Raw genomic sequence first — 21,583 nt, forward strand, 5'->3', positions numbered from 1 at the left:
ACTTTGTCTGATAAGTTTACTCTATCAACAAATTATAATCCAGCTTTATGCAAAAACAAAAAACGTTAGTAGAGTAGTTGGTTTCACACTACTCAGATTCTCTCTCTCTCTTGTGTTTCCTTCAGTAACTTCATCCCGCAGCCCATCGGGAAGTGCAGGCGTGTTTTCCAGGCTCTGTTGCCGTACGCAGTGGAGGAGCTCTGCAATGTGGCCGAGTCTCTGATCGTGCCGGTTCGGATGGGCATCGCTCGCCCCACAGCGCCCTTCACTCTGGCCAGCACCAGCATCGACGCCGTACAGGGCAGCGAAGAGCTCTTCTCCGTGGAGCCGCTGCCACCACGACCCTCTCCAGATCAGTCCAGCAGGTGAGCCACGCTTCAGGAGCACAGAAATCACCGCATCTCCGTGGTTTTCAACTTCCTCCTTGTAGAATAACCCTGTGGTGCATCTGTTACAGTGACAAAGCTTGATTTCAAGCTTTTTGTAGTTTACAGAAACTTAGGTTAGTTTGTCCGTGCATTCAAAGTTGCTACTAAAATAGTCATACTTCAGAATTACAGAAATTTCGAAAAAAATAGATTTTTTTTTTTAAAGAAAATACTTTTTTTTTTTTTTTTTAGTAAGTGAATTTACATTTTCAATTGTTTGTGGTTTGCTGGATAAGAATTAACAATAAGGACTAAAAGTAAAAAATTACCTGATGAAAATATTTTAGATTTTTTAACTAGATAAAAAAATTGTACCCAAGATGCATCATATTTGTGACCCTGGACCTTAAAACCCGTCACAAGTGTAATTTTTTTTTTTTTTTTTTTTTGGGGGGATTTATGCATCATCTGAAAGCTGAAAAATCATCTTTGCATTGATGTATGGTTTGTAATAATAGGACAATATTCGGCTGAGATACCAATTTTTGAAAATCTATAATCTGAGGGTGCAAAATAATCAAAATATTGAGAAAATCACCTTTAAAGTTGTTCGGGTGAAGTTCTTAGCAATGCATATTACTAATCAAAAATATTTTGAAACATTTGCGGTTAGGAATTTACTAAATATCATGGAACATGATCATTACTTAATATCCTAATGATTTTTGGCATACAAGAAAAATCGATAATTTTGACCCATACAATGTATTTTTGGTTATTGCTACAAATACACCCCAGAGACTCGAGACTCAAGAGGTTTTGTGCTCCAGGGTTTATTTGCACATCCCTGCATTGCATTGCATTATATATTTTGCTGCCACAATAAAAATAGTAGCTGCTTCTATTTTTAAAAACCATTTTAGAGCTAAGAGTAACTAGAAAAAATTAAGAAACGTCAAGCACTTTGTTTATCTGAAGAAATACATATTTATTTACATGATTTTTTTTTTCAAGCCTAGAAATCACACTCTTAGTTTACGGAGCATTTTTCAATGTTTTTTTCCCACCTTAATGTAAAACATTTAAAGTCGTTAAGACGTAGCTTAAGTTTACACAGAGTATTAAATTGGATCTTATTGAAGCTGTCATTAATGCTGGTGTTGTCCCGTGTTTCAGCTCCAGTCAGTCGGCGTCTTCGTACATCATCAGGAATCCTCAGCCTCGCCGAAGCAGCCAATCACAGACGTCCCGCGGACGCGACGAAGAGCAGGATGATATCGTTTCTGCTGATGTCGAAGAGGTGCAATGCTAGTTCACTTGTTTTAGAGTTGGTTTGTTTGCCTGAAGCTCTCTCTGAATGCTCCTGGATGTTCACCTGTTCAGGTAGAGGTGGTGGAGGGTGTTGCAGGTGAGGAGGATCATCACGATGACCAGGAGGAGCAGGGCGAGGAGAACGCAGAGGTCGAAGGGCAACATGATGAGCACGATGAAGACGGTGAACACTCTTCACAGCAAATCTGACTCGGAAATCACTGTTTTATCTGATAAGGTTTTAATGAAGCTCCCAAAACACATTACAGTAGGGTTGAGTGATTAATCCGTATTTATCTGAAAAAATTAACCTGTTAACTGCCAACTGGCCCCTCGGTGGGACGCCTACGTTTACTTCACTGTATTACAATTAAATCCTAATCTAATAATGACAAACTGTATATCGTTGGAAAGGTCTAAGACTCCTAAATAGATATTTTACCAAACCTATATACAAAGTTCTGACCTTTGGTGGAAAAAAATTAAAAGTCTTCTTTTTTGCCTTTTCTCGATCACACTTTTTGGAAATCATCAGAAATTATATATCACGTGAAAACTTAAAATCTCAATTTTCATCCTTTTGAAACCCATTTTAAATTCAAACACTGCATTGCCGTGAAAATGGTACATCAAAATCATGTTACAAAATGTTTTCAGTCATGAATTATAAAAATTTAGGTTTGGATCATGCACTTTCCAAGTCTATGTTCAAATATGTGAGTCACAGGTTAAAGGTTAAAGGTCTTAACAATAAACAACCAAAAAATAGTCTGATTCAACCCAAAGAAAATGTGATAGAAATAATGCTTTTTAAAAGATAATGTAGACCTCACATTAAAAATAATAATAATAGTTTGAGGTATATAATAGATCATGGATATTTTATTTATGTTTTAATTTATATCAAGTTCTTGTGCTTATTTAACTAAAAAAAAAAATCTTGTGAACACATTAAATTAGACATAATTTAAGATAAATTGTAAAAAAAAAAATTGGGGCACCAGAAAAAATTAAAAGCTAAGATTTTCAGTAAGCTATATGTGATGGATTTTCTTTCTATTACTGGTATGAAGTGAATATTGTGATAAATATCGAATGATATGGGAAAAAAAAATACTGTGATGGTTGTTTTGCACACATTGCCCAGACCTTACATGGCAGAGCATTTCCTGAGTTTTTGTGTCCCCTGGGGAAAAACACAAGTATATTAGAAACACTGGTGCTGCTCGTTGTGCTTTTCATCTAGAAGTCAACAGTTTCTTCTGTTAATGAGGCTGAGGTCACAATCTCTATTTTTTTTTTGTGTGTGTGTGCAGGGAGCGACATGGAGCTGGATTTATTGGCAGCTGCGGAGACTGAGAGTGACAGCGAGAGTAATCATAGCAATCAGGATAACGCCAGCGGCCGCAGGAGCGTAGTGACCGCAGCCACCGCCGGATCTGAAGCAGGTGCATCACTTTCACACAACTGCAGCAATTTCTGTAATTGTGGCACTCCATCTTGTTTTGTTTCGCCCTCTGCATTACCTACTGAGTGTACAAGGACCATAAACTCCATGTTATACATGTAGAATTACATTTAGTGGGTCAAAGTCAATTTTTCTTATTTCCTATTTGCTGCCTACTTATACTGTGCCCTAAAAGTATGTACTCGCTTTGTGAAGAAAAAGTACATACTATTGAGTATACAGAAGAGTAGTACGCAAGCTTCGTCACTGCTGCTGCTTTAATTTAGTAACATGCATTCTGTCACTGTTTAAACTGCCCTGTCAATCATCTTGTCACATCATGCACATGTCATTTAATTTGATTTCCTGCCGTATTGGAGAGAAATGAAGAGGTACGTTGATCTGCTAGTCGCAGGTCTATCATGCAGAGAGCTCTTCTCATGTGTTTGCGTGATGATGCAATTTAAATTTAATGATCAAACGTATCATTATAAAAGTTCAGTGTTGCTGCAGATGAAATGAATAACATTAATATTTTCATCAGGTTCTATATTGATTATTAATCGCTCAAATCCCTTTCCTCTATCTGTCCGTCGGTCTCGCGTATATCCGCCATGTTTGTAGTTTTTCTAACACTTTTTATGCGAGTAAACGTTGTATCTGCTGTTCCATAAGCGCCACCTGCTGTCAGAAAGTGAAATTGCGTCCCATTCAGCCCGTCTGCTGTTTTTGTCTCGTTCAGATGTTTTATGTAGCATAATTGCCTTAGTTTGTTTATATGAAGAGATGTCTTTTATTTGTGTTGTTTATTTATTTGACACGTCAATCACTTTCACTGTGAACCATTGCATAACAAGAATAAAGAGTGCGTGCATTTGATAATAATTGCGTAACTTCTACCTGCAGGTGCCAGCAGCGTTCCTGCTTTCTTCTCCGAGGACGACTCCCAGTCGAATGACTCAAGTGACTCGGACAGCAGCAGTAGTCAGAGCGACGATGTTGATCAGGAGACTTTCCTGTTGGACGAGCCTCTAGAGAGAACCACGGGCTCGGCGCATGCTAACAGTGCGGCCCAGGCGCCGCGGTCCATGCAGTGGGCCGTACGCACGACACCCAGCCAGCGTTCATCCGGCGGCGCCCCGTCCAGCTCATCCACACCCGCTGGTCAGTGTCTCACTCCACCTGTCCAAGGAAAAGGGATGACCAGATTTTACGGAAAATAAAATTGCATTGAAGTCGCATCTTATAATTGCATTCATAAATTATGTAAAACACCAAAAAGAAAAAAGATAATCATGCATTTTAGTTTCTCTCAATGTTGCATTCTGAATACTGTATTTTCCGGACTATAAGTCACACTTTTTTTCATAGTTTGGCTGGTCCTGTGACTTATAGTCAGGTGCGACTTATTTATCAAAATTAATTTGACATGAACCAATAGAAAACATTACCGTCTCCAGCCGCCAGAGGGCGCTCTATGCTGCTCAGTTCTCCTGTAGTCTACACTGAAGACATAGAGCGCCCTCTTGTGGCTGTAGACGGTAATGTTTTATCTTGGTTCTTGGTTCTAAATGTGACTTATAGTCCAGTGCGACTTGTTTTTTCCTCATCATGACGTATTTTTGGACTGATGCGACTTAAACTCAGATGCGACTTATAGTCCGAAAAATACGGTATATTGGTGCATTCAAGTTGGTCTTTATAGATGGTCAATTTTATTGTATTTAATGAAATTATAAAAAATATTTTTACAATGAAACTAGCTAAGTTGCATTTACAAAATATGACCGCTCTGTACAATTGTGGATGGATATATACAGTTTTATTATACATGCATACCTAACACCTTAGTAAATCAAATTAAAAAACACATTTGATGTGCAATCATTCATATTATAATATTTTGTAGAAGTTGTTAAAAGTCTTTTTTTTTTTTTTTTTGTGTGGAAAAAGTACGTCTAACATTTCTTTAAACAAAGGTATTTAAAGAACAGTTTTTATCCTTTTAATGATATTTTCAGTATTATTTTAGTGTTATGTAATATTAAAGTATTTATTATTTCGGATTAGAATTTATTTGAATATTTTCAGTTTAACAGTTAAACTTTTTTTTTTACATTTCGTCACTTCACCCAAAAATGAAAATGCAGCAAAATTAAATTCATAAAACAAAAAAAAAAGTTAGTTTTGCTTATTTTCTGTTAACATTGACAACATTATTTTTCATTGACGTTGCAATCTTGACCTGAATGCATCGAATGTCACAATTACCTCTTCAGCTTGTAAAAACTTCCTGCTAGGACCTGAATGCATCATAATTCGCAGCACGTTTCAGATGATAATTTGATGGTAATTTAATCTCACTAGCAGTAATTCTAATGCCTCCTCCAGCGAGCTCCACGGGCCTGATCTACATCGATCCTTCAAACCTGCGCCGCAGCAGTGCCATCAGCACCAGCGCAGCCGCCGCAGCAGCAGCTCTGGAGGCTAGTAACTCCAGCAGCTACCTGACCTCCGCCAGCAGCCTGGCTCGAGCCTACAGCATCGTCATCCGCCAGATCTCTGACCTCATGAGCCTCATCCCCAAATACAACCACCTGGTCTACACGCAGTACCCCGCTGCCGTCAAACTCAGCTATCAGGACGCCGTCAATCTGCAGGTGAGTCGCCCGGCCTTCCAAAATCAGACTGCGGTGAAGCCGGAGTACTGATGATGATGTCACTCTGCAGAACTTCGTGGAGGATAAGTTGATCCCCACCTGGAACTGGATGGTGTCCATCATGGATTCGACTGAAGCGCAGCTGCGTTACGGTTCTGCTCTGTCCTCGGCCGGTGATCCTGGACACCCGAGTCACCCGCTGCACGCTTCACAGCACACGGGACGCAGGGAGCGCATGACGCCGCGAGAGGAGGCCAGTCTACGCACCCTGGAAGGTCGAAGGTGAGTCCTTTGAGCATTGGGTGTTTCTGTCAGCGTTTACTCAGATTTTGAGGTTGTATATGAGAATGTTGGCAGCCAAACAGTTGACGGTAGCCATTGACTTCCACAGTATGGAAAAAAAACACTGTTGAAGTCTATGGCTACCGTCAATTGTTTGGTTACTAACATTTTTCAAAATATCATCTTTTGTTTTCAACAGTAGAAAGAAACTCGTATGGGTTTGGAGCGACATGAGAATGAGTAAACGATGAGTTTTTTTTTTTTTTTTTTTTTGTGGAATATTCCTTTAAGTCTGTATGAAATAAAAAATGTGAATTTTCTAATTTCTGTGGTTCCCTCGACAAAAACCCAATATAATTTTATAGCTTGTCATTTTGTAGCTTGTGGATTATCTTTTATTTTTATTAATTTTTTATTTTATTTCAGTTTTTTTTAATGCTTTTTTTTCTATTTTTAGTTTTGTTTTAGTTTAATTTAAAAAAAAAATTATTAGTTTTTCAATTTTTTTTGTTTTAGTTTTATATTTGTTTTAGTTTTTAGTTTCCTTTTTAATTTTATTTTTGTTTTTTTAATTCATTTATTTTGATTTTTTTTATTATTTTTTTTTTAAATCTTATTTAGTGTTTTTTTTGTGTGTGTGTGTAATCTGCAGTGTTTTATATTGTAGAATAAAATGTGCAATATGTTTGTCATTTAACCGAACACCCATTGACTTCAGTATGATGGAGTCAGACGTGCTAAAATGCTAACTTCCTGGTTTTGACCTACAAGCGCATCACTCCTGCAGCTCTCTATTTCCGTATTATAATTTCCCTCTCCGTGTCCCAGGCGTGCAGCAACTCTTCTGACGGCTCGTCAGGGGATGATGTCGGCTCGAGGAGACTTCCTGAACTACGCTCTGTCTCTGATGCGTTCCCATAATGACGAGCATTCAGACGTTCTTCCCGTGCTGGATGTGTGTTCGCTCAAACACGTGGCGTACGTCTTCCAGGCGCTCATCTACTGGATTAAAGCCATGAATCTGCAGACGACCCTCGACACCACTCAGATTGACCGGAAGAGGTGAACACACAAATCAATATAACACTCTTTGTCCTGATCTGTTTGATTGTGTATTGTGTTCTCTCTAAACGATGTTCTCTTCCCGTCTCAGGAATCGTGAGCTGCTGGAGCTCGGTCTGGACAACGAGGACTCGGAGCACGAGAACGACGAGGACACCAATCAGAGTGAGTTCAGCACCGATGTTTTAAGAGTCGCCTCTCGAGCCGAAGTGGACCAATCAAACTGCTCTGTTCCTCTGTACTCCACAGGCTCCTCCCTGCAGGACAAGGACGAGGACTCGCTCCCTGCTGAGACCGGACAGCACCATTCCTTTTTCCGCCGCTCGGACTCCATGACCTTCCTGGGATGCATCCCTCCCAACCCTTTCGAAGTGCCCCTCGCCGAAGCCATTCCTCTGGCGGACCAGCCGCATCTCCTGCAGGTCAGCGCTGTCCTGTCCTTCACTAGAGGGGGTTTGTGATGTCCTTCCTGTCTGTAACACTGCTGTTCGTCCTCTTCCTCTCGCAGCCTAACGCTAGGAAGGAGGACTTGTTTGGAAGACCAAGTCAGGGTCTGTATTCATCTTCGTACATGGCCAGTAAAGGCCTCACGGATCTGAGTGTGGACATGAATTGCTTGCAGGTAAACATGACTCATTTATTTATTTATTTATTTATTTTTACAATACTGAAAATTGGTGCATTTTTCATAAAGTTATTTTAAGTACATTTCCAATGCATTTTTTAAATGCCAAATTGTATTGTCCTCTTTGTGTGTTTTTATGTGTTTAAATGCTTTTTTTAATTTATTCAAATACATGTAAGCCTACCCACTTTTAATTTCATTTAAATTTTGTGTAGTTTTGTTTTAGTTTTATGTAGTTTCTGTTTTATTTTGATTAGATTTAGTTTAGTTTTAAATGTTTTATTGCTTTTTTATATTTTATTTAATTTTTATATGTAGTTTTATTTTAAATGCATTTACATATTGATATTTTTACACATTGATATTTGAATATATATAATTAAAATTTATTTTAAATAGGTCTTTATGTAAACATTTATATAAAACATTTTTATATTTTAGTTTTACTTTAAATAAAAATGCATTTAAATTTTTTTTTTAATTAATTTGTAATTATTATTATTAATATATATATATATATATGTGTGTGTGTGTGTGTGTGTGTGTGTATATTAGGGATGTCAAATTTCGATTATTTCCATGATCGATCGTCGTTTAAATTAACGATCAATTAATCGATTAATCGTTAACCATAATACTGCAAAATGCGTCTATTGCAGGCACGCAGTCAGCGGTATGACAGGATGTGCAAAAGCCACACACACACACAAAACGCTCTCACTTGAATTAAAGAGGTTTTAGTCTGAATAAAATGCTAGTAGCAGGATTATAAAATGAATAGATGCGATTATGATCATTTGATAAAATGAAGAGATTGCGCCATACTTTTGAGGTCATTTTACTTTGTTGACAGTTTCCAATCCCGCACGGAGAACGCTAAACGCGCATCTTTAAATGGTTTTGTGGTGCTCGTTGTTGTATTTTAAAGCACAATTGCAATGTTTTCAACTGACATTATTGTATAAAATTATCCGAAATGTGGAGCGCGTGTGACTGCGCTGCACATTAAGTGAACTACATCGGCGCAGCTGCACCCAAACACACAGTTGCTCACATTAATTTGATCCTGCTGGATTCTGTCCTAGAAAATGTCAGATTTTTAAAAATCCGGCATACAGCGCATTAGATCGTGACAGTGCATGCGTGCAGACGAGGATGAGCGAGCGCGGCTTCGCTATATTTATTTGGAGGTTATTGCTCATGTCTCATTCGGCACAAATCGAAATGTTTCCATATTCGCAATGTATTTGAATGTTAAACTATTATTTATAATGTAAACTAGGCTTGTACTTAACACGCATTCGCATATAGACGGAAAAGATGATCCTCTTCATATGAGCAAAAACGTCCTTGGAACAGCAGAGAGGACCGGTATACTATGGTCTATTTAAACTGACCAGTGTAACCTTTTAATGTTTAGTTGACATTTTATTTTGATAATGAACAGACTGCGATGTAAGTTTGAATCGCTAGAATATACGTGTGCAGCAGGCTCCGGGGCGATCGAAACAGCAGAGACATTAAAAAAATATATATATTTTCCGCAGAAGTGTTTACTTTCATTTGTGCACACTCACAATTAAAACAGAAGATTTGTGCTCTTGTAAAATAAAGCAAACAAACAGAATGCGTTGTCATCCTTTTTTTTTTTTTTTTGTGAACTTATGGAGCGCCCACACTTCTGTTTTAAATCCGTTAATCTTCATTAGCCTATTTAAGTCGGATATATTTCGCATAGCCTATTTAAAAAAAAAAAAACATGAAAACAAATTGTTATTTTTATGTTGGGCCTATTACTTAGTAGGCTATAAATTTTCCTTAAAGCATCCCATTTTGTCCCAGGGCTTAGAACCTGTGCCCTAGTCAGGTCCATGCAGAAACTTGTGAACGATGCTCGGCGTCACCGTTTAGTGACAGCAGTGAATGCTCCAGGAATGTGTCGGTCACAGCGCCTATTAATCGCTGTTTTGAATCCAGCAATTATTTATTTAGAAATGATAAGATCTGATTATGACAAGTGTGGTAGCCTATAAAAGCTTTGTTTATTAGAGGAATAATAGGTTAACTGGAAAATGTTAGCTCGCGACCATGCTTTTGGACCCCATAGTCTTCATTTACGCGGCTTTGTTCTGGTTTGCCGGTTGGTCACGAATTTCCACAAATTCAGTATATTTAGGCATCGTTTCTTTTCCTAAATCTTCATAGTCTAACCCTCTAATTTCCCAGGTTTATTTTATTATCTTTCGCTTTTAATAACTGTTTTCGCATCTCTTACTGTGGTAAACATGGGGCGGGAAATTAAAGATTTCATGAATTAAGAATTCGTTCGATTTATTAATTTGTTCCCTTATTTCACTTAAATCATGGGTTATTTAGGGAACAAAATTAATGAAACATGGACAATTGCCACATTAATAATTCGTAGGAATGAATTAACAAGTTGTAGGAATGAATAGACTACCTGTCCTGTCACTGTGTCCCGCAGCCCTGCAAAGCGCACGATATAAAACAGTTATCTGATGAAATGATTAGTAACTACATTTCTATTGCATTTAATGTTGAAGAACTTTTATGTTGTTTCTATTTTAATGTACTTTAAAGTTTAAATCACATTAAAAGCTTAATTTGTACATTGTGAATGAATGATGATGCTTTTATATATCGTCACCGTCACTCACAGCCGCTCGCACGTGTTGAGTGCGCATGAGCCGCACGCAGCCCAACATTGAATCGGTTAACCGACCATCGATAGCCTTAATCGATTGCATCTCTTATCGACAATTAATCGATCATCGATTAATCGTTGACATCCCTAGTGTGTATATATATATATATATATATATATAATTTTTTTTTTCAAATTTTTTTATTTTATTTAAATGCAAATAAAATATCTATAAATATAATTTTTTAAAAATACTTTTTTTTTAATTGGTCTTCATGTAAACATTATATAAAACATAACAAAATCATTTATTTATTTTTTTTTGCAAAACCTATTTTAGTTTCTCAGTGCAGTAAGAAATGCAGTTCTCAAAAACAGTGAGAAGTAAAACAGTATTTTTTACAATATTTTACTACGGGTAATTCTCATCCCAGATTCTACCCACAAAGATGTCGTATTCGGCGAACATGAAGAACGTGATGAGGATGGAGTCTCGTCAGAGGGTCGGCGAGGGGCAGACGGCTGCGGAGCAGGACATGGACACGTCTAAACCCGGCCCTTCGCCTCATGATCTGGCGGCTCAGTTAAAGAGCAGCCTGCTCGCTGAGATCGGTTTGACCGAGAGCGACGGCCCGCCGCTTCCCACGTTCATGTGAGTCCACACACTCACAGCTTCAATCAAACAGCTGCCAATGACTTCTTTAGTGACACGTCTGGTCGGTCTCCTCCAGTCCTCACTGCAGCTTCATGGGGATGGTGATCTCTCACGACATGCTGCTCGGCCGCTGGCGGCTTTCCCTGGAGCTGTTCGGACGCGTCTTCATGGAGGACGTCGGAGCAGAACCGGGATCTGTGAGTACGGCTCATTCCTCCGCTATGTTTTGAGTGCAAGCTGTTTCGTTCCCAGCGTTAAACCTCTGCTTTGCTCGGGTGGTGTGGGGGACAGATCCTGACTGAACTGGGTGGTTTCGAGGTGAAGGAGTCCAAGTTTCGGCGTGAGATGGAGAAGCTGAGGAACCTGCAGTCTCGTGATCTGGCTCTGGAGGTGGACCGTGACCGAGAGCAGCTCATCCAGCAGACCATGCGGCAGATCAACGCTCATTTCGGCCGCCGCTGCACCACCACACCGATGGCAGTGCACCGCGTCAAAGTGACCTTCAAGGATGAACCTGGAGAGGGCAGCGGAGTGGCACGCAGCTTTTACACGGCCATCGCTCAGGCCTTCCTCTCCAACGACAAGCTGCCCAACCTGGACTGTGTTCAGAGCGTCAGCAAGGGAATGCAGGCTAGCAGTGAGTATTGGTGTTAGTTACTGATTTTAGCCCTTTTTAGACTTTTATTTTTATTTTTATTTTTTTTAAGCATAATTTGATGTTTTTCATCCTCGATGCCTTTTATTTTTTATTTTTCTGATTTGTTCAAATTGTTTAAGTATTTTTTTTTTTTCAGTATATAATATTTTTTGGGTCTGTGAGTGATATTGGTGCGTGTGTGTGTGTGTGTGTGTGTGTGCAGATCTCATGCAGCGTCTGAGGAACAGAGACCGTGAGCGTGAGAGGAGGAGCGGAGGACTGAGAGCTGCATCCAGACGAGACCGTGATAGGTATACCATTTCTTTTTATATATATATATAAAACATTGTTTATAATTATTTAATACTGAAGATAATCTTTTATTATATATTGATGTATTTTCTGGTGGAATAAATGTAAGTGATATTAATGTTTATTAATGTTTTTTTGAAATAATACTATTAAAATATTTAATTATTTAAAATTAATGATAATCTTTTATGATATATTCATGTATTTTCTGGAAATTTATATTTTCTTCAAAAAATAAAATTCAGCAATATCTTAATTTAAAATGATGATGATGATTTTATATATATATATATATATATATATATATATATATATATATATATATATATATATATATATATATATATATATATATTTCTTTTTAGATCATCTTTCATTAATCAATTGAAGCTGTATTTTATGGAGATTTTTAAAAACACTATTATAAAAAATTATTATTTCATGTTATTTTGTTTTATAAGGTCATCTTTCATTATATATATGTATTTTCTGGCAAAGAAAATGTAAGCAGTGATTTTGTTTTTTAATGCAATTATTTTAAATTATTATTTAAAAAAAAAAAAAGAATCTTTTTGGATATATTCATGTATTTTGTTGTTCACATTCATTGTTAGATTTTTTTTGTTGTTTAAATGCATTTATTTAAAAGTATAATTAAAAATAATATAACTAAATAACTAAAATTTGAGCAATACTATTAATTTTGTTGGGATTCATTTTTTTATTATTTAAAATTTAATAGAATACAAAAAGATTATAAACCTAGATTTTTATTTTATCCGTTTTCTTTTCATTTATTATGCAATAAACAAAAGCAAAAAAAAAAAACCTTGCTCTATTCTTTTTCTATTCTGTTTTCTTTTTATTCATTACATTATTTAAAATCCCTTGCTACGTGTTCTGCATTTAAGCTAACAGACTTGTTATAGCACTTATATATCATTGCTCTTTTTGTTGTTTTTGATTGCTTCCACTGTCCTCATTTGTAAGTCGCTTTGGATAAAAGCGTCTGCTAAATGACTAATTTTATTTCTATATAATAATTACTGAAGCCCTACATTAGTTCTTCCACACTGTTCTTGCAGGGACTCGAGGAGACAGCTGTCGATCGACACACGGCCGTTCAGACCTGCATCAGAAGGAAACCCGAGTGATGAACCAGAGCCTCTTCCGGCTCACAGACAAGCTCTAGGAGAGAGACTTTACCCTCGAGTGCACGCCATGCAGCCGGTACACACCAGCACAGCCAGCAGGATTCATGAACACGGGGCTTTGAGAAGCTGATGTAGTGTGTGACCTGTGCTCTTCTCTACAGGCTTTTGCCAGTAAGATCACGGGGATGCTGCTGGAGCTCTCTCCCGCTCAGCTGCTGCTGCTCCTGGCCAGCGAGGACTCGCTCAGAGCCCGTGTAGAAGAAGCCATGGAGCTCCTCATCACGCACGGAAGGTCAGTCATCTCCACACACCTGTCAGGAACATGTGCCGCTCAGATTTCACACAAAAAACACCTTTTTTTCCCCTCTTTCATTTTATTTATTTATTTATTTATTTTTACAGCATTTGAAAAAAAAAATGTAAATATTTATTTATAAATGTATTTATGTATAAATATTTATAAATATTCATTTATACATATTTATTAATATTTATTAATATTTATGCATATTTATTTATACATATTTATGAATATTAATCTATACATTTTTATAAGTATTTATGCATATTTATTTATACATATTTATATTTATTTATAATAATATATATATATATATATATATATATATATATATATATATATATATATATATATATATATATATATATATAAATTTTATTTATGTAACTTAATTTGTAATTATAGTAGTTAATGTAAATATTAACCACTAATATTTTATATTTGTTAAATAGTGTAATTAATCACATAATCATTAAATACTACTAAATGAGTTACATTTTTTAAATGATTAAATACTATATTATTAAATATATACTATAATATCATAAAAATAAATTGCATAATTTTGAACCTAATTACAGTTTGATATATTTAGGAAATACATATATAATTATAGTATTTGTTAATGTAAATATTTACACATTGTAATATTTTATAATTGTAGAACAGTCTAATTAAAATCACATAATTATAAAATACTATAATATTATGAAATGTATATGAACCTAATTATTTACTGTATTTAATAAGCATATAATTTAACAATTATTAACTAGTATAATTAAAATAAATGAATATCTTGATTTGATACTATAATAAAAAAAACTTGTCTTATTTTTTATTATTATTATTAGTATTTAAAAATGCACTTAATTAAATGTATGCATTTATTCATTGTTTAACATTTGATTGTGATGTTTTTTTTTTAATGCACCTGAATGATCTTCTCTCTCTTGCGCAGGGAGAACGGCGCGGACAGTATCCTGGACCTCGGCCTCCTCGACACTCCTGAGAAAGCACAGGTATGTCTCTTCTCTGGTCCGTTTGCATCAGGATGGATTGAGCGCATGTATGGTCTGATGTAAGTGTGATGTTCCAGCAGCAGGAGAACAGAAAGAGGCACGGTTCGACCCGCAGTGTGGTAGACATGGAGCTGGACGACCCTGATGACGGGGATGATAACGCTCCTCTGTTCTACCAACCGGGAAAGAGGGGTTTCTACTCGCCCCGTCCGGGCAAGAACACGGAGGCCAGGCTCAACTGCTTCCGAAACATCGGCAGGTACGAGAGACGCACTCACCTGAGTATCTGTGTGAGACTGAACCTCAAACTAATGCCCCTGACCCTCTGCCTCCAGGATACTTGGCTTGTGTCTGCTCCAGAATGAGCTTTGCCCCATCACCCTCAACAGACACGTCATCAAGGTGCTGCTCGGCAGGAAGGTGAATATCTCAGTGTCATAGAGAGGTTTGGCTATAAAAAAAAAAAAAAAAATCTAATTCTATAAAATTTTTCTGGATTCTGCTTTAATGGTTAAATTAAATTTTACTAAAAGCATGTCTAATTAAACTTGAATATGACGTTGTTAAATTGTGAGTTTCATGATTTTTAATTAACTACACATGCTTTTTGATTACTAAAATGTAATTAAACAATTAAAATGGAAAGATAATTTAATCAAGGGTGGAAAAATATGGGCTGCAATAATATTTTTATTATGCAATTAAAGTTTGACAAAATTTGTTCTTTTATGGCCCTATGACATCTTTATTTTAGTAGTACTTTCTTCCCCAAATTTTATATTAAACCATTAAACTAAAAAATTTAACAAAAAACATAAAACATTTCACAGGGCACAACAATATTTTTTTTGTTAAATTTTACATAAATTTTTTTTTTTATTATTATTTTTTTTACCAAAATCTGTTCCCAGTTTAAATTTTTCTGGATACCATTTTAATAAAATTAATAGTAAAAAGGCATGTCTAATTAATTGAAAACAATTTATTCAAAGTGTTAAGTTTCATGATTTCAATTCTTTTTGATAACTAATATTTAATTAAAACATTAAAGTGGAGAAAATAATAAAAGCTCTTTTTATGCAAATTAAAATTATTATTATTATTTTTAAAGGCCATATTAAATTAATTTTTATTTTTTCCAGAATCTATTTAAATGTTTGTGTTCTGTTTTAATGGAATAATTAAATTCATAATCAAAAAGCATGTCTAATCAGGTACGTTTGTTGTCTGATTTATAATTTAACACAAAATTAAAGATGGTGGATTTGAGAAACAATTTGACATTTGAATTGATCTAAAATGAAAATGTAAAACTAAAGTTGCTTTTAAACTGTAAATATAATCAGATTGCAGGGAAGTAATACTGAGGCTCGTTCTCTTCTTCTCTTGTCTGCAGGTCAACTGGCACGACTTTGCGTTCTTCGATCCAGTGATGTACGAGAGTTTGCGGCAGCTGATTCGTCACTCTCAGACCGAGGAGGCGGAGGCTGTGTTTGCAGCGATGGACCTGGCCTTCGCCATCGACCTCTGCAAGGAGGAAGGATCTGGACAGGTAACGGCTCCAGCCTCTCTGCGTCAGCACTAGAGCTCCGTCTGTGCTCGTGACTGAAGGTTTGCTTCTGCTTCTGCAGGTGGAGCTCCTGTCCGGCGGGGTCAACATGCCTGTGACGCCTCTGAACGTGTACGAGTACGTGAGGAGATACGCAGAGCACCGCATGCTGGTGGTGGCAGAACAGCCTCTGCATGTGAGTAACGTCTCCGAGAGCTGTGCATGCTCTAGAAGGAGCTGTAACTGTCCAGATAATCTTTAACATTCATGCATCTGACAGATGCGTTTATGCAAGCTGAACAGTTTTTCAGTGCATGCATTCCCTGATACGGCTGTCAAATATTTGGCGAATTTAAAAGAAAAACGCATTAATTTTAGGTGTGCATTAAAGAGGCAGCCTTATCAGTGGTGCATGAGATGTGATGACGATGCAAGTATCGGAGCAAAATCTTCTTTACTTAAAACTGAAACCAAGCCGTTCTCACACAACGCATTTTACATGCATTTTCATCGCCTTTGCACTTGCGTCTCGCACGAGAGATGCAGGTTTAGAAAGCCATGTAAAATTAATGCAAGTTCAACTTTAAAGAGACTTAATGGAGGTTTTTCCCCGATCCCGTTGCAACTCATGTTTTTAAATAAAAATGTACTCGTATGCATGCATAATTAAATGCAAAGCCAACCATGATGCTGTTATGTTTATAATGGTTTAAGCAACTCTTATAATTGGTTTCTAAACATTTCCACAGATAGTCATGTTATCTTATGCTTTGAATAAACGTGCATTAGGAATATTTTGCTGGATGCATCATCTTGTGGTTTCAGAAGAGAAGCCGAAATCCTTTCTTCACCCTAACTGAAACTATGCATTTTTGATTCAAATATAATAATAATAATTAAAAAAAATCAGTTTTTCAGTTATTTTGACAGCCCTTATTGCCTGTGAATCGAAGCCATGCCTCTACTGTTAGTTACACTAGCACTGTGAGACACTATCTTGCTTTGAGGTAGTGCCAGAAATAGAGAGAGATGCAGAAATGTAAGTGAAGATGTTGTTTTGCAGGCCATGCGCAAGGGTCTTCTGGATGTGCTTCCGAAGAACGCTCTGGAGGACCTGACGGCGGAGGACTTCAGACTGCTGGTCAACGGCTGTGGAGAAGTGAACGTCCAGATGCTCATCAGTTTCACCTCTTTCAATGACGAGTCAGGTGCGTGCTTGAATTCAGAATGATTTGATAAAACGTTACAGGGTTTGCACGTGTAATCTTTAATCAGTGACCAGGCTTTTAGCCCCCTTTTGATTGACAGGTGATCGGACCAATCACAACACTGAATCACCTCTGCTCAAGCGGCATGTGAACTGATCATCTCTTTCTCTTTATTACTAGTTATAGCATTGAATGAACATCTGAGATATGTCGTCTCAACTTTGAAAAGACGACAGGGCTTCATAACTGCACTGACGTTAGTCAAACAGAATGATGGATTCAGTGTTATGATTGGTCCAATCACCTGTCAATCAAACTCCCGTCAAAGGGTGAAATCCCTCCCTACATTCCAGAAGCTTTCACTCGATATACATCACTAAGTTGCATCCCGAATCTAAATCAAGATGCATTTACTTGTAATGCAAAATGAAGATATCAAAGTCTTGTTTTCTGAGGAATTGAGAACCAAAACCAAATCTTTTTTGTTACTTGAAAAATAATAATTTAAATTTTTTTTTTTTTTTTTTTTTTGCTTAATTTGATGTATTAAAATAAATTGGACTAAAAATGTAACTAAAATAAAACTATATAGACATAAAAAATTAATTTAAATGCCAAAAGCACACAAAATTGCTCAAACTTTAGCAAATTAAAATGAAAACTGAAAATATTAAAATGCTAAACTAATTCAATATATTCAAGTTGTGTTCAACACATTGGGATGGAAGCTGAGCTTTACTCTCAGATCTTTAATACTATACTCCAATATTTCACACACAATTTTTATAAAAAAATAAAATAAAATGTATGGACATTTAATAAATTTCCCAAGTTTCACCATCTAATATAAAAAAAAAACGTTACTTTTTATTTTATTTTTTATTTTTTTTAGAACATGACCCTGGAGCACAATGAAGAACATTGTATGAGTCAAAATAGATTTTTCTTTTATGCCAAAAATCATAAGAATATTAAGTAAAGATCATGTTCCATAAAGATATTTAGTAAGTTTCCAACTGTAAATGTATCAAAACTTTATTTTTGATTAGTAACATGCATTGCAAAGAACTTCATTTGGACAACTTTAAAGATGATTTTATTATTATTTATTTAATTTTTTTGCACCCTCAGATTCCAGATTTTGTAATAGTTGTATCTCGACCACATATTGTCCGATCCTAACAAACCATACATCAATGGAAAGATTATTTATCCAGCTTTCAGATGATGCATAAATATCACTTAACTTGTTCTGTGGTCACAAATAAATCTGACGCATTTGTTCGAGGAACGAGGTTTTGTGTGCTCTGCTTGATTTGATCCGGTGTGGTTTTGATCGAACCTGCAGGTGAGAATGCAGAGAAGCTGCTGCAGTTCAAGCGCTGGTTCTGGTCCATCGTTGAGAAGATGAGCATGACGGAGCGCCAGGACCTGGTACGTTGTGTCTTCCTTTTTCCTCTATTCATTTAAGCCTACAGCAGATGTTAATGCATCGGTGCGTGCCGCCCGCAGGTGTACTTCTGGACGTCCAGCCCGTCTCTTCCGGCCAGTGAAGAAGGCTTCCAGCCCATGCCCTCCATCACCATCCGGCCGCCGGACGACCAGCACCTGCCCACCGCCAACACCTGCATCTCTCGCCTCTACGTGCCACTCTACTCTTCCAAACAGATTCTCAAACAGAAACTTTTACTAGCCATCAAGACCAAGAACTTCGGTTTTGTGTAGTCGAACGAACCCCGTTTAATCGTTGTGTAATATTACTAGTTCCATTTTTGTAGATTTATTTTTTGTCTATACGATTTTATGAAACTTAAAGTGCTGTTGCGTCCCTGGCAGTCTTTGTTTTTGGTCTGCGTTGCAAACGTTGGACGGCCGCTGTCCGAGTATTACGCAGCATTCCTGCATTGGCTTTTGTAAAGTTGAAGCCTGCAGCTCTATTGGCTTGAACTGTAACTTCGGCCTGACTGTAAACTGACCGCCAAACCCTGCCAAAGATGACCGCAGGAATTATTTAAAGAAAAAGCAAGCGTACACTGTGATTGATGATTTTTTTCCCCTGCCCTTAACATAAATATTACTATCACTGAGCGTTCACTGCTGCCTTTGTGGAAAGTCATTTTTTCTTGTATAGAGGGAGTAGGGAATTTCAGAAATAAACTTGGATGCAAACTAGTGTTGTCCTGCTGCGTCTTTAAGTGCTTCATAGTTAATGCATTGAACAATACATTTTTACAGCATTTATTAACCTTTGATAATGATTTGATAACTGTTTGCATATGCATTTTATTTTTATTTTAATCATGTTCTAGTAACTAGAACTTAATGCACTACAATCCCGTTTAACTAATAGTTACAATAAGGTTTAATATAACTTTAATGCATATGGAAGTATTCATAAAACTTTAGTGTATAGACCGTTCAAAGCAGATTTTAAATCTAGCAATTCATTCATAAATCCACATGAACTTGAATTCACGCTGTTGAAATGCAATACGTTAAAATCGTCTTTATTTGGCAATGGCAAAAATACTACGTCTTTTGATCTAAATAGATGCTTCTATCGAGACTTTAATACAAATCGTGTTTCAAACACGAGAGAACTTCTGAAGAAAAACTTAACACTGCGACTTTTCCGAGCAGACGCCAAACTAATCTTTAAATCAAACACTAATCGCCTGTGTTGTCCCATATTCTTTATGCATGCATCTTTCTACAAACACTTGGTTTCTGCTTGACTTTGACTATAAAAAATAACTACTGGTCCTTCGGAGAGAGACCGCCAGCTCTTGGTCTTGTGTTTGGAGTCACATGACCGCGAACGAGAGGCAGATCGATGGCGTCTGCGGCTGTGATCACGTGACCTGTGCCTGAGCAGAAAACACGTGACCTACATTTAGCAGACGCTTTTATCCAAAGCAACTTACAAAAGACGACAATAGAAGCAATCAACTTACAAAAGAGTAACTATATGTACGTGCAAATGACAAGTCTTGGTCAGTTTTGGCGAAAGTTACTTTTAAAAGTAATGCATTACAATATTGTGTTACTTTTTATGGAAATAATACATTACGTTACTTTCGCGTTACTTTTTATAGAAAGTAATGCGTTATGTTACTTTCGCGTTACTTTTTACTTTTATGTTAAGTAATGCATTACGTTACTGTTTATGGAAGTAATGCATTACGTTACCTTCGCATTACTTTTTTTACATTTTATGGAAAGTAATGCGTAACGTTACTTTCGCGTTACTTTTTTTACATTTCATGGAAAGTAATGCGTTACGTTACTTTCGCATTACTTTTTATGGAAGTAGTGCTTTTACGTTACTTCTGAGTTACTTGTGAGTTTTTATGGAAAGTAATGCTTTACGTTACTTTTGCATTACTTTTTATGGAAGTAATGCTTTACGTTACTTTCGCATTACTTTTTATGGAAAGTAATGCTTTACGTTACTTCCGAGTTACTTGTGACTTTTTATGGAAAGTAATGCGTTATGTTACTTTCGCGTTACTTTTTTTACATTTTATGGAAAGTAATGTTAGGTTACTTTCGCATTACTTTTTATGGAACTAATGCTTAGAGTTGGGGTACTCGAACTTGGACTCGGACTCGAGTCCGGACTCGAGTCCAATTTTGAATGAACTCGGACTTGTCACGCACTCGGGTGAATTTGTACTCGGACTTGACACGGACTTGAACATTTTGGACTCGGAAAATATTCCGAGTACAGTCGAGTCCACGTCATGTGTAACAATAAAACCAGCATAAAATTTAAATGATAAATTAATGAATGTCTCCCCTTCTGTCATTTTACTGCACCACACCGGCAGGCAGAAGTCTCACGCTTGCAGACGAAACACACGCACCACTCACTGGATATCAGTGTGGATTAGTGATGGGAAGTTCGATTCTTTTCCGCGAACAGGTTCTTTCGGACGGTTTGATTCAATAAACCGGTTGAAAAAAAAAAACAGTTCACCGGATACATAATCCATTGCGATGTATTTGTTATTAAATAAACTTACGTTTCGTCAGATTGCCCTTCATTCAAGCCCTCGGTTTACCCGCACTCATTACATTAGCAAAAAATCAGTTCAGAATCAATCACCAAAAGAATCAGTTCGGTTCAGACGCGCTGTGAGTCAGTCGGCTTCATGCTGAATCACGAATGCGCAGTATCATCAGCTCCTCGGTTCTCGAATCGGACGCGTCCGAAAGAAACTGTTTTCGGTTCAGTTTACTGATGGTCTGAAAACTGATACAACCGGTTCTTGACTCGAGAACGAGAATCGCTCAAAACCCGGGTAGGAAAATCTGACAGGGTA

The 21,583-nt window shown here is 36.8% G+C and overlaps 1 protein-coding gene across 9 annotated transcripts in view; it reads left to right on the forward strand.

Moving 5' to 3' along the window:
- Positions 1-19,430, forward strand: part of LOC128030319 (E3 ubiquitin-protein ligase UBR5) — a 46,164-nt gene extending 26,734 nt beyond the window's left edge. For 5 of the 9 annotated variants that reach the window (XM_052617844.1, XM_052617836.1, XM_052617838.1 and 2 more), the window contains 25 exons: positions 126-365; positions 1,545-1,668; positions 1,752-1,863; positions 2,996-3,127; positions 4,033-4,290; positions 5,518-5,786; positions 5,857-6,068; positions 6,897-7,130; positions 7,222-7,295; positions 7,380-7,552; positions 7,639-7,752; positions 10,855-11,072; positions 11,152-11,272; positions 11,367-11,712; positions 11,936-12,023; positions 13,110-13,254; positions 13,340-13,470; positions 14,441-14,501; positions 14,579-14,760; positions 14,837-14,921; positions 15,898-16,053; positions 16,133-16,246; positions 17,114-17,258; positions 18,607-18,692; positions 18,771-19,430. In XM_052617844.1, the coding sequence (XP_052473804.1) occupies positions 126-365; positions 1,545-1,668; positions 1,752-1,863; positions 2,996-3,127; positions 4,033-4,290; positions 5,518-5,786; positions 5,857-6,068; positions 6,897-7,130; positions 7,222-7,295; positions 7,380-7,552; positions 7,639-7,752; positions 10,855-11,072; positions 11,152-11,272; positions 11,367-11,712; positions 11,936-12,023; positions 13,110-13,254; positions 13,340-13,470; positions 14,441-14,501; positions 14,579-14,760; positions 14,837-14,921; positions 15,898-16,053; positions 16,133-16,246; positions 17,114-17,258; positions 18,607-18,692; positions 18,771-18,983 (4,033 nt within the window). In that variant the 3' untranslated portion in view covers positions 18,984-19,430. The remainder of the gene's footprint in view (positions 1-125; positions 366-1,544; positions 1,669-1,751; positions 1,864-2,995; positions 3,128-4,032; positions 4,291-5,517; positions 5,787-5,856; positions 6,069-6,896; positions 7,131-7,221; positions 7,296-7,379; positions 7,553-7,638; positions 7,753-10,854; positions 11,073-11,151; positions 11,273-11,366; positions 11,713-11,935; positions 12,024-13,109; positions 13,255-13,339; positions 13,471-14,440; positions 14,502-14,578; positions 14,761-14,836; positions 14,922-15,897; positions 16,054-16,132; positions 16,247-17,113; positions 17,259-18,606; positions 18,693-18,770) is intronic. The other 4 variants (XM_052617837.1, XM_052617841.1, XM_052617839.1 and 1 more) reach the window with 3 other exon arrangements.
- Positions 19,431-21,583: the final 2,153 nt, after the last annotated feature.

The sequence above is a fragment of the Carassius gibelio genome, chromosome A16 (genome assembly GCF_023724105.1).
Source record: "Carassius gibelio isolate Cgi1373 ecotype wild population from Czech Republic chromosome A16, carGib1.2-hapl.c, whole genome shotgun sequence".
Lineage (NCBI taxonomy): Eukaryota > Metazoa > Chordata > Actinopteri > Cypriniformes > Cyprinidae > Carassius > Carassius gibelio.